This window comes from Sapajus apella, unplaced genomic scaffold, assembly GCF_009761245.1.
Source record: "Sapajus apella isolate SASKATOON/1434 unplaced genomic scaffold, GSC_monkey_1.0 scaffold43, whole genome shotgun sequence".
NCBI classification, from domain to species: Eukaryota; Metazoa; Chordata; class Mammalia; order Primates; family Cebidae; genus Sapajus; species Sapajus apella.
In genome coordinates, this window is record NW_022436983.1 from 17,199,779 (window position 1) to 17,213,226 (window position 13,448).

The 13,448-nt window shown below is 48.2% G+C and overlaps 1 protein-coding gene across 4 annotated transcripts in view; it reads right to left on the bottom strand.

Moving 5' to 3' along the window:
- IFNLR1 (interferon lambda receptor 1) overlaps positions 1 to 13,037 on the bottom strand; it is a 30,376-nt gene extending 17,339 nt beyond the window's left edge. For 2 of the 4 annotated variants that reach the window (XM_032300812.1, XM_032300811.1), the window contains exon 1: positions 6,202 to 7,427. In XM_032300812.1, coding sequence (XP_032156703.1) covers positions 6,202 to 6,551 — 350 coding nt within the window. In that variant the 5' untranslated portion in view covers positions 6,552 to 7,427. Of the gene's footprint in view, positions 1 to 6,201; positions 7,428 to 12,920 lie in introns of those variants that run through there. The other 2 variants (XM_032300813.1, XM_032300815.1) reach the window with 2 other exon arrangements.
- Between the last annotated feature and the right edge of the window lie 411 nt (positions 13,038 to 13,448).

A 13,448-nucleotide genomic window follows, 5' to 3' on the forward strand; every position in this document is an offset into this window, starting at 1 on the left:
AAAAAAAAAAAAAAAAAAAAGAAAGAGAGGACTTAAAAGAGATAAACTTGGACACTTAGCTGAAGAGATTTCTAGGCAAAGTGCTGAAGGTATGACCTGGTTTCTTCTTACTGCTTATAGTAAAATATGAGAGAAGAGATACATGAAAGGAACTGGTGAGCAAAAAGGAACTAGAACTTGAAGGCTTGGAAAATTTTCAGCCAATCCACATTACAAAAAAAAAAAAAAAAAAAAAAAAAGAGAGAGAGAGAAAGCATGTTCTGAGGAGGACATCGAGGACATCAAGGTTGTGGCTAGAAAATCATTTGATAAGGAGATCAGAGGTGCAACTCATGGAAATACCGATGGGGTTATACCAGCAGAGGCACTGCCAGCTTTGACTAACGGGGACGGAGATGGGACAGAATGAAGGAAGGCTGTCAGACTTCTAGGATTCTAAAGAAAAGCACAAGAGCTGGAGCTATTTGGCTGTGAACATACATTATCCTTCAAGAACAGAGAAAAATTACCTGGAAGATGATTCAGAGCTCAGTAGAATTGTCACTGCCACCAAAGACCTAGAGGCAAGGCTGTCCCCTCCTCAGTTTCAGCAGGCTAGGCTGCTGCTAACCAGGGCCTCCAGAGTAGGGTCACCACCCAGGGCAAAGGGGTGGGGCTGCTACCCCAGTGGACCCAGAGGGCAGAGCACTGAGCCAGAGGGCTATTCTTGAGACTTAAAATCTAATGGAATTTGGCCTGCCAGGTTTTAGACCTGCTTGGGACCTGTCACTCTTTCCTTCTTTCCTATTTTTCTCTTTTGGAACGGGAAGGTCTATTCCACACCTGTCCCATCACTTTATTTTCAAAAAAACAAAACCAACCTGGTTTCACAGGTTTGTAGGTGGAGAGGAATTTGGTCTCAGGATGAGTAACACCTCCAGTCACTCACTCAGACCTGATTTGGATAAGACTTTGAACTTAGAGTAGATGCTGAAACGGGCTATGGGGCTGTTGGGATGGAGTGAATGTATTTTGCATATGAGAAGGACACAAATTCGGGAAGTCTGGAGGGCAAGCATATGGCAGCCCTAGCAAATGAATATCTGCCCGGAACTGGAAACAATCCACATATCCACTGACGGGGAAATGGATTAACAAATGTCATACAGAGTCATAAATGGCATTACTACTCAGCAATAAAAAGGAATTAATTACGAATACACCTAACAATGTGGGTGGATTTCAGAAACATTATGCTGAGTGAAAAGAGCCAGACACAAAAGGGCATGTACTATGCAAATCTATTTATATGAAATTCTGGAACATGCTAAGTTTGATCCACAGTGTTAGAAAGCAGATCTGTAGTTGCCTCGATCTAGGAGACCCAAATGCAAAGTGGATGAGGAAACTTTCTGGGGTGATAGAGATATCTTACATCTTGATTGTGGTCGTGGTTACATGGGTACATACTTTTGCCAAAACTCACCAAATTGTATACTTTAAAATGGGAACATTTTATTCTATATATATTTTCACTCAATAATGGTTTTAAAAGAAAATTGGAATGAATTCCACAACGTAGGATATAATAAGAAATGAGCATTCTTAGTTGTGAACATGTCAGCTAAAAGCAGACTAGAGGTTTAGGAAAAATAAATGTAACCAAGAGAAAGATTATAAATGAGATGTTGAATAATCTCAAACATGAAAGCACACAGTTTTTAAAAAAATCAAGGGTGAGGCCAGGGGCAGTGGCTCACGCCTGTAATCCCAACACTTTGGGAGGTCCAGGCCGGTGGATCACCTGAGGTCAGGAGTTTGCAACCAGCCTGGCCAACATGGTGAAACCACGTCTTTACTAAAAATACAAAAATTAGCTGGGCGTGATGGCATGTGCCTATAATCCCAACTACTCGGGAGGCTGAGGAAGGAGAATCGCTTGAAACCAGGAGGTGGAGGTTGCAGTGAGCCGAGATCACGCCACTACACTCCAGCCTGCATGATGGGAGTGTGGCTCCAACTCAAAAAATAAAAAATAAAATCAAGAGTGAAATCTAATTCATTTGGAGAACAGAATAGTAGCTAGATAGACAAATAAAAGGCATTTGAAGGCAAAAGACAAATATTCTCTCCTTTTTCTTTAATTTGAGACAGGGTCTCACTATGTTGCCCAGGCTGGTCTCAAACTCCTGGGCTCAAGCGATCCTCCCACCTCTGCCTCACAAAGTCTTGGAATTATAGGTGTGAGTCACTGTGCTCAATGAAAAGACAAATATGGAAAACAGAAAAAGATGATTCAACATACAAATGATATGAGTCCCTAAACCAAAGCAAGAAAGTAGAACAAATTCTAAAACTATAATTTAAGAAAACATTCCTGAAATAAAAATGACTTGGAACTATGTATTAAATGGGAATGTTGAGTACCTAAAAATATCAACTCAGAATGAAGAAGCATTACCAACATACAGTCAAATAAAATTGCTAGATTTTAAGGAAAGAGCAACAATCCTTTATTAGTCAGGATTCTCCAGCGGAACAGAACTAATAGGATCTACGTATATATGAAAAGGAGTTTATTAAGGAGAATTGGCTCACACGATCACAAGGCGAAGTGTGATGGGCTGTCAGCAAGGTGGAAAGAAAGAAGCCAGTAGTGGCTCAGTCTGAATCTGAAACCCTCAAAACCAAGGAAGTCGAGTGCAGCCTTCAGAGAGCCCCAGCAAAAACCACTGATTTAAGCCCAAGAGTCCAAAGGTGGAAGAACCCAGAGTGTGCTGTTCAAGGGCAGGAGGAGCAGAAGGAAGCATCCAGCACGGGAGAAAGAAGGAATCTAGAAGACCCAGCAAGCAAGGCTATCCCACCAGCTTCCGCCTGCTTTCCAGCCACCCTGACAACCAGCTGGGTTGTGCCCACCCACAATGAGTGAGGGTGGGTCTTCCTCTCCCAGTCCCCTGACTCAAATATCGGTCTCCTCTGGCAGCACCCTCACAGACACACGCAGAAACAAAACTTTAACAGCTGTCTAGGCATCCTTCAATCCACTTAAGTTGACACCTCGTATTATTAACCATCACAAACCCTTCAGGCAAAAAGAGCAAGAAACTATTAAGACACAAGAATGTATGTTTTAGGATAAAGAAAATGAGTAAAGACGGGTCATTCTAGTTCTATCATCTCCCCTGTCCTTGAGAGCCAGGATTCTCAACGTGAAAGAAAGAAAATACAGATGTAATATAGAATAAGTCAAGTAAAAATCCTAAGAAACTAAATTTAGATTGGAAGCACCAGTATAAACTCATTAGGCATTTTATCTTAAAAATTATGTACATGTAGGCTAGGTGCGATGGCTCATGCCTGTAATCCCAGCATTTTGGGATGCTGAGGGGGGCAGATCACTTGAGGTCAGGAGTTGGAGACCAGCCTGGCCAACATGGTGAAACCTCGTCTCTACCAAAAATACAAAAAATTAGCCAGGTGTGGTGGCAGGTGCCTGTAATCCCAGCTACTTGGGAGGCTGAGGCAGGAGAATCTCTTGAACCCAGGAGGCAGAGGTTGTAGTGAGCCGAGATCACGACACTGCACTCTAGCCTGCATGACAGGGTGAGACTCTGTCTCAAAAAACAAAAACAAAAAAATTTATGTGCATGTGTGTGTCTATGTGGTATGCACACATCAGTCTGTTCACTGAAAAGACCAAAAGCATTGGCTAAGTGGTGAGCACCACAGCTAGCATGCAGATTAGGGTCTTTACAACCATTTCTTACTAAACGGAGAAATGGCCGACTGCAGGTTTTAGGTCAGGAATTGTACCAGAGGGGCCTGGAACATCTTGTTGTAACAGACAGCTGGCAAGGTATCAAAGACCACTAGAGTCAGGTTAAAAGGATGACACTCCCGCTGGACAGACGGGGCAATTCAAGCTTCAATGAGTAGAGTGCATTGCAATAGACTGAAACCATCAAATACGTTTAAATGCTTGAGTTTATATGATAATAATAAGCTAGCGATCACCTTTGGGAGATGATAAGGAACCAATTCATTATTTTGAAAATTGATAAAGGAAAAATCAAGCATTTACCTTCTCCTGCCTATTTGAATAGTGTGACTGGATATCAAATACCAAATGAGAGGACACATCTCTTTATAAAATAATTTCAACTAACAAATGAAAAAATTATATAATTAGAATATCACCATTTTACAACCCCCACAGGTATTTAAAATATAAAAGAGATGAAAAATATCATAGAAGTTTAGAAGACAGATTTTCTTTCTTTTGAGGATCTTGCTTTGTTACTCAGGTTGGAGTGTAGTGGTGTGATCTCAGCTCACTGCAACCTCTGCCTCCTGGGCTCAAGTGATCTCCCCACCTCAGCCTCCCAGGTAGTTGGGAACACAGGCACACACCACTATGCCTCACTAATTGTTTGTGTGTGTGTGTGTCTATGTGTGTGTGTATGTATGTGTGTGTATGTGTGTGTATATATGTGTGTGTATGTGTGTGTATGTATGTGTGTGTATGTATGTGTGTGTATGTGTGTGTGTGTGTATGTGTGTGTGTGTGTGTATATGTTTGTGTGTATGTATGTGTGTGTGTGTGTGTGTGTGTGTTTCGTAGAGACCAGGTTTCACTGTGCTGCCCAGGATGGTCTCGAACTCTTGGACTCCAGCAATCTGTCCATCTCGGCCTTCCAAAGTGCTGGGATTACAGGCATAAGCCACCATGCTTGGTCCCAGAGGACAGACTTTCAACTCCTTAATAAATTTATTCCAGCCACACTACACCCAGCTGTGTGACTTTGAGCAAAATACACCCTTGGCACTTCAGTCTCCTCCTCTGTAAAGAGGCGTACTGAACTTGTCCTCACAGAGCTGTTGTGAGATCAAATTCATTTCATGTGTTGACACAGTGCCAGTCACACTGTAAATAGTAGGTGTTTTCTGCCGCCTGATAGAGCTCTTGCTTTTGAAAGCTCTCTTGCAGTCTGTCCCTGCCCAAGCCAGGCCCCCATCACTGGCATGTGGATCCCACAGATGGAGGGAAGACATGAGGGAACAGGAAGGGCACAAGTTTTGGAGTCAGACTGGAGTTCCCCTTCTGGCTCCATGACGTCCTTCCTCAGACAAGACACAGCATCCCCCTGAGCTCCATCCCCTCACCTCTACAATGGAGAAAACACAGGGCCTGCCTGGTGACACTCGCAAAGGAAGTGAAACATTCACATAGGGCCCTTGGCCCTTGGCCTGGCATAGGATGGGTCCTGAGGACACGGTGGTTCCCTCTTCTCCCTGCTCTCCTGTTCTTACCAATTCCAGGTGAATCCTTCTGCGTTTCTGCTTCTATCATCTCACTGTCCTGCTAAAGAATGTCAAACGACTCCCATTTATGTTCAAAGTTGGTGGATCTGCTTCCACTGTCAGAGTTTCTGGATTCACAGTGGCTGCCTAGGCTGCCAAATTGAGAAGGATCCCATGGGGAAGTATGATCATTCAGCCAGTCGTGGTGGCTCACGCCTGTAATCCAGCACTCTGGGAGGCCAAGGTGGGTGGATCACCTGAGGTCAGGAGTTTGAGACCAGCCTGGCCAACATGGCAAAACCCCATCTCTACTAAAAATACAAAAATTAGGCAGGCGTGGTGGCGCATGCCTATAATCCCAGCTACTTAGGGGGCTGAGGCAGGAGAATCCCTTGCATGAAGGAGAATCGCTTCCACCCAGGAGGCAGAGGTTGCATGAGCCGAGATTGTGCCACTGCACTCCAGCCTGGGCGACAGAGCAAGACTCTGTCTCAAAAAAAAAAAAAAAAAAAAAAAACTGTGATCCTTCAGGGATGCCTGATTGCTCAGGTAACAGCACCTCTGCTGTGTATCTAGTTGCCTCACCGATCAGCTGGGACAGCTCTAAGCACTTCATCCAGCCACTTAAGAATTTCATTTCCTGGCCTCAGGGCTCCATCTGTGCTCCACACCATCCTCAAAGACCCACCCCCGCCCCCGGCAGGCTGGTCACCTCTATGCTGCTCTTCATTCAACATCTTCCCCACCTCCAGACCTTTATCAAAAGCCCCTCTCCAAATGTCTGCCACATGCCATCTCCCGTGGGGCCCAGAGCACCAGCCAATGCTGCCCATACTGGGTGCAGCTGTCCCAGAGAAGCCCCTTCGGCCCCCACCCGCCCCCTCAGTCTCCCCATCCACCAGCCGGGAGAGTCCCCTCTACCTCTGATAGGCCACAACATAGGTCACATCCTGGGGGTTGCCAAGCCCTGGGAGCCATGTCAGGTACACGCTGAAGTTCTGGGAGAGCAGTGTCACATTCTGGGGAGGGGCCAGACGGGGTCTCCCTGAGGGAAAGAGAGGGATCATGAAGCCTCCGCTCCTGGCTGGTCTTGACTCGGGCCACCCCAAGCTGAGGGGCAGCACAAAGGGCAGGCAGGTGCTCACTGAGTTTGTGGAACCAGGAGCCATTGACTGGCTGTACCGCTGCCCTTGTACCATGAGAGAAGCCCCTGTGCCAGGAGGGGAGGCTCCTGGACATGCTGGGACCTGAGGGTTCCAGCAGAATACCATGCAACAGGAAGTTAATGGCCTCCAGGAGGGAGTGACCCTGTGGGTATGAAGGACCCTGTGGGTATGAAGGGACTCTGTCCTGTTCTCAGCCACGTCCCCAGAGCCTGCCTGTCATGGCTGCAGCATATAGTAGATGCGCAATAAACATCTGTTGAGTGAATGAATGAATATTACAATAACATGGGTTACACCAAAGGCTTCCTAACCTGTCACCCTGCTTCCAACATTTCCAACACAGCAAAGGTTGCTGCCTAGGCATTAGAAGTAGAAGCCATGCTCAGATGGCCCAAGCCAGTGTCCAGAGATAAGAACTTAGAGGCGTCTCTCCCTCCTGGCAAACTGGGCTCCCTATTTTCCACCCATGCCTTTAAAGGGGCCATTCGGGCATCTGCCCTTGAACTTAATCTGACCCACAGCCTTGTCCCTTATAAAATACACTTCTCGCTGCCACAAGATCTCACTTTCTTTTTGCCTGACTCTTCATTCCTGCTTCATGTAGCCCAGGATGGAGGATGGCCCTCCCCACTCATCGCACCCTCCCTGCTCGGGATCTGTAAGTAATAAGCTTTTGAACTTGTTTCCCATTGAGGTGGTGTACTGAATTTGCACCTTCCATCTCAAGAACCTGGGCCCAGCCTGGGCCTGATTTTCCCTGCGTTGCTGGGGACACAGCCTGGCTCCTAGCCCAGAGCAATGGTCAGACAGGCACAAACTTGGACATGGATCAGACAGGAGCCACAGGGGCGTCTGCCAGTATAAACAAGTGTGAAGGACCCCCAGACATGGGTTAGACAGTTAGGCATTAAGCTGTGCACCAGGTAAGAAGTATTTCATGGGCTGGGTGCGGTGGCTCACACCTGTAATCCCAGCACTTTGGGAGGCCGAGGTGGGCGGATCACCTGAGGTCAGGAGTTCGAGACCAACCTGGGCAACATGGTGAAAGCCCCTCTCTGCTAAAAATGCAAAAATTACCCAAATGTGGTGGCAGAGGCCTGTAATCTCAGCTGCTCAGGAAGCTGAGGCATGAGAATTGCTTGAACCCAAGAGGCAGAGGTTGTAGTGAGCTGAAATCGTGCCACTATACTCCAGCCTGGGCGACAGAGCAAGACTCCATCTCAAAAAAAAAAAAAAAAATCAAAGTATTCCCTGAAGGGCACACTGTAAATACCCTGCCCAGCTCCCTGGCATTGTACATTAGGGCAGGCTTGCCATCCGCTCTGCTACTGGAACGCGAATTTAGCTGGGGGCTCTCAAAAGCCCTTGGCTCCAGGTGGGTGATCACTGCATCCACATTTGCAGGCATGCTACTATGGAAGTTTAGGTGACGCCTATATTCACTATTTATTTCACAATTTCAGTTTTGTATTCAACTTTCAGATTTGTGAATGGCTTTTTTCCCTGAAAATTCATTTTAACTTAAAAGTATGTTTTTAATTCCCTCGATTTAATTAATGGACTATGTGCATATTTATATCTAAGTGTGCTTACATGTTAATAATGTATTTGCATAGTTATGAGAATTCCACATTGGACTCCATGGTGGTAAAAAAATAAATACAGGCCGAGCACGGTGGCTCATGCCTGTAGTCCCAGAACTTTGGGAAGCTGAGGCGGGCGGATCATGAAGTCAGGAGTTCGAGACCAGCCTGACCAACAAGGTGAAACCCTGTCTCTACTAAAAACACAAATTTAGTCGGGCATGGTGGCACGTGCCTCTAATCCTAGCTACTCAGGAGACTGAGGCAGGAGAATCACTTAAACCCAGGAGGTGGTGGTTATAGTGAGCAGAGATCATCTTACTGCACTCCAGCCTGGATGACAGAGCAAGACTACGGCTCAAAAATAAATAAATAAATACATACATACACACATACAATATCTGCCATGTACATCTTTTTTCTGTTGGTTTAAGAAAATATCTGACAGATGTACCTACTTCTGAAGGTTCATCCAAGCCCATATATTGGTGAAAGAGTGTACTGACGTGGAGTATGTGTGATTTTGTTTTCAGTTCTGCTCTAGATCATAACTGTGTAAAAAACACTGTCATAGTCAGTTACACTAAAATTCATGAGCCCAAATGTAAAATGAAAGTCTGCATTGTAGTCCAAGATCACTGCCCTGTCGATAATTATGTTCTCGTTTTGATTTACAGAAGAGCTTTATGGTAGAAACACCAGAAAACATCTCATACTATTAAAAGCCTTTTTCTCCTTTTTAAAAAAACAAACAGTTCGGGCATGGTGGCTCACACCTGTAATCCCAGCACTCTGGGAGACTGAGGTGGGAGAATCACTTGAGACCAGGAATTTAAGACTTGCCTGGGCAACACAGGGAGACCCCATCTCTACAAAATACATTTTTTAAAAAATTAGCAGGGCATAATGGTGAGACTCAGGAGGCTGAGGTGGGAGTATCGACTGAGCCCAGGAGTTCAAGGCTGCCGTGATTGCGCCACTGCACTTCAGCCTGGCCAATAGAGCAAGACCCTGTCTCAAAAAAACAAATTTACAAAACACCTTGCCTTCAGTCCATTCTCCACATAGCAGGAAGGGTTAAAATGAAAATCAGATCATGTCCCTCTTCTGCTTACACCCTCTAAAGGCTTCCATCTCGCTCCAGGTAAACTCCAAAGTCTTTATTATTTTTACTGTATTTTATTTTGAGACAGTCTCACTCTGCCGCCCAGGCTGGAGTGCAGTGGTGCAATCTTGGCTCACTGCAACCTCCACCTCCCGGGTTCAAGCGATTGGTTCTCCTGCCTCGGCCTCCAGAGTAGCTGGGATTACAGGCACATGCCACCACACCTGGCTAATTTTTTTTACCTTTAGTGGAGACAGGGTTTCACCATGTTGGCCAGGCTGGTCTTGAACTTCTGACCTCAGGTGATCCACCCACCTTGGCCTCTCAAAGTGCTGGGATTACAGGCCTGAGCCACTGCGCCCGGTCTAAACTCCAAAGTCTTTACCATCATCACCAAGGTCCTACCCAATCCGACCCACCACTCCTCCCTTGCTCCCATTTCTCTGTCCACACAGGCCTTTTTCCCCTTCCTGGAGCACCCCAGCCACACTCCCTACTCCAGGCCTTTGCACACACTGTTCCCTCATGCTGTCCCCTCTGTCTTAATAGTTCTGCCCCTGGGTATCTACCTGGCTCACTGCTTTGCTGTTTTCACATTCCTTTGGTGTCACTGTCTCGAGGATACTTTCCCTGACCACCTTTAACTGACCTCTACCCCCCTCCGTGGCACATTTTCCTTGTCACTGTCAATCCTGGTCTTCTGAAATATGCATCTGATTACACCACTCCCCAGTTTCATGCCCTTTCCTTGGCCTCAGAATAAAGTCCACACTCCTTATTGAGGTGTGTGAGGCCCTGCCTGACATGGCCTGGCCTGGCCAGACCGTCTCACCGCTCTCTGCCTGACAGCTACCCTACAGGCTCGCCAGGCTATCTTCCTTCTGGAAGTTGCCAAGCCACTGCATCCTTCTGGATGTTTTTAAACCCATGTGTCTTTAACTTCCTGGTGTTCACCATCTAATCTTTGAAAGACTTGATTCAGGCTAGGCGCAGTGGCTCACGTCTGTAATCCCAGCACTCTGGGAGGCCAAGGCGGGCAGATCACCAGCATTGGGAGTTTGAGACCAGGGTGACCAACATGGAGAAACTCCATCTCTACTAAAAGTTAGCTGGGTATTGCAGTGCATGCCCGTAATCCCAGCTACTCAGAAGGCTGAGGCAGGAGAATCGCTTGAACCCAGGAGGTGGTGGGCTGAGATCGTGCCATTGCACTCCAGACTGGGCAACAAGAGCGAAACTCTGTCTCAAAAAAAAGAAAGACTTGATTCAAATGTCACTTCCTCCAGGGAATCTTCCTTGACATATCTGCGAGGTGGTGATGATGATGATGACAATGAGGATGACAAAAATAGCAGCTAAGGCCGGGCATGGTAGCTCGGGCCGGTAATCCCAGCATATTGAGAGGCAGGGACAGGCGGATCACCTGAGGTCAGGAGTTCGAGACCAGCCTGGCCAACATGGTGAAACCCCATCTCTTCTAAAGACACAAAAATTAGTTGGGTGCAGTGGTGCACACCTGTAATCTCAGCTACTTGGGAAGCTGAGACACGAGAATAGCTTGAACCTGGGAGGCAGAGGTTGCAGTGAGCCAATATCACGCCACTGCACTCCAGCCTGGGTGACAAAGCAAGACTATGTCTCAAAACAAACAAACAAATAAATAATAGCAGCTAATGTGCATTGTGCTGTGAGCCGGGTTCCGTGCTAAACATTTTACCTGCACTTTCTCTTTTAATCCTCACCACATCCCTAGGAGGTAGGTGTTCATTATAATAATTATAATCACTACAGGTGGGAAAACCAAGGCCCTCTCAGCTATTAAATTGTAGAATCAAATTCAATCCGGGCCTAGCCAACTCCAGAGACCGAGCTCTTGACAGTACTTTGTCCTCTAGGTTCTCATGGGTTCAACTTTATGATTCCAACTAATCCATCTATTGACCCCTACTAGTCAAACAAGATCTGTTGACCACGGTGTGCCAGGGACTTCAAAGAGGAACACAGCTTCATTCCTGCCCTATAGGAGCTCATGGTGTCATGGAGAATTCAGGGCCCTGAGGTGTCCCATGGGCCATGATGGAAATCCATACAGGTTGCAGAAAGCATCAGGGAGGGCCCAGTTCTCCTGCCTGCTCTCCCCAGCTTGGGCTGCGTACCCCTGACCTTTTAGACCCAAAAGTGGGTGCCTGCTTCCACCTTATCCTGTGTCCTGTAGCTGGGACTGTATCACCACGATGCTAGTGCTGTTACTACTCCCAGCTTGTGGACTTCCTGATGGGTGCCCAGCAGACCAGGCTACCTGCAAGCCACTTCTAAGGTATCCTATGGACAGGACAGTCCTCAAATTTGAGCTAGGTCACACCAGAAAAACAGCAGCTTTCCTCTATGAAGCCTTGAAAGGATGCCAGGCACTGGTTTGGCTCTTTACCTGCAAAACCTCAATCACCCTCGGGACAGACCACCCTATGAGTAGGTGTCATTCATTCCCCTTCCATGGAAGGGGCGCTAGGCTCAGAGACAGATGCTAACTAACTTGCCCGAGGCTATGGGGCCAGTTTGTGTGGGAGCCGGTATTGGAACCTGGATCTGCATGTACTTCCCCTAATCATCTCACCATAGTTAGTGTTGTGTCTATTAAGTATATATCAGGTGAAAGCACAACCAGATCTAGGCAGGAAACTACTGGGTTTGACAGTGAAATGTGGACAGAAGGCCCGCCCTCCCTCCACACATAGGTACGCTGTCCGTCATCAGCCACAGAGAACGCTGCTGTGGGCACTGGGGGCTGGTGCATCCCTGGCTGGCCTAGTGACCTGGTGGAAGGACAGCCTGTCCCTGGTGCCCATCCCGGAGACCAAAGCTAGCCAGGCTCGCTTCAGCCGTCCTCTCTCTTCTGTGTGCCTCACCTCTGCCATCCTCCTTGGGCAATTCCCTGGATTGCTCCCAGCTTCAGTTTTCCCATCGGAAAAATGAGAATAATTATCTACTTCCTAGGATAGCTGGGTTGTGAGCTTCTAGAATAATGTGGTGCCTGGCACAATGAAGTTGCTCAATGAATACTGGCTTTTATGATAATTAGATTACACCCAGGGATGTTACCAGATCTTTAAACTGTGAGTCCAAGGCTAGGAAAACATCCTGGGGACAATTTCTGGACCTCCTCCTCCCTGCTTTGGCTGGAGTGGTGGGAGGTGAGGTTTCCTGGTTGGGTACTGGGGCGAGGTATTTTGTACCCGACGCCTACCTTACCAGTAGAGACAGGAAAAAAAAAAATGAAAAAGAGAAAGTGTCTTGTTAGAAAGCAGGGCACAGGAGAAACCAGAGTTCCGTCCACCCGAAGGCCTGGCGGGAATCCGAGCGGACCTCAATCCGTCCCACTTTCCCTACTGCCCACACTTTAGGGTCGAGTGCGGTTTTCACGCAGGGATCAGTGCTTTCTTTAGAAAACCTTAAAAAGCACTTCGTTTAAAAAAATGCAGTTGATTTTAAAACTGCCGCTGTCTTTTTTCCAGTTCTCCTGAAGTTGGAAGAATTAGGAAACTGGATTAGTTTCCTGCGGGAAAGGAATTTCAAAGACCCGGCTCCGTTCAATCCCCGGGAGAAGCAAACTGGCAGCGCGTGGGCAGGGCCGATTCGCACCCGGCTCCGGCGGCTACGGACCCCCTCCCTGTCCCGGGAGCTCCGGGTCCGAGGGTGGGCGCGGTGCGGCCCGGCCCGGGGGCCCCCTTTCCCCCGCCCTCCCTTGGCCCCCCTTTCCCCTGCCCTCCCGCGGCCCCGCGTCCTTACCTGGAGCGGCCTGCAGCAGGCACAGGAGCAGGGGGCCCCAGCGCCCGGGCCCCGCCATCGCCTCCGCGCCCCGGCGTCCCCGCCCGGGCTCAGGTCCCGCCTCCCGCCTCCAGCCTCCCGCCTCCTAGCCCACCGCGGGCAGGTGACGCGGCCGGCAGCCAATGACTCGTAGAGCCGCGGGCCGGGCCCGCCGCCCGGGATTCACTAGGGGGGGCCCCGGGGACAGCCCCGCCGCGGGGAGGGAGCGCGCCGGCCCCCGCGTTCGAAACCCGTCTGTACCTCCGCTTCGTCTGCACTTAGTTTTGTTTTACTCAATTCCTGGAAAAAAAAAATCTGCAAACCCGTGCATGGGGGAAGGGTGGGGGAGGGAGGAAACGGGCTGATGATCAATAACCCACGGTCAATCCAGTGCTCCAGGATGGGCCATTTGGCAGGACTAGGGAGAGTTCAAGGCCGGTTTGGCCACGCGGTGTCAGATGCCGTCGGCGGGATCCGAGCGCGTTTCTGCGCCGGCTGCTGAGCTGAGCG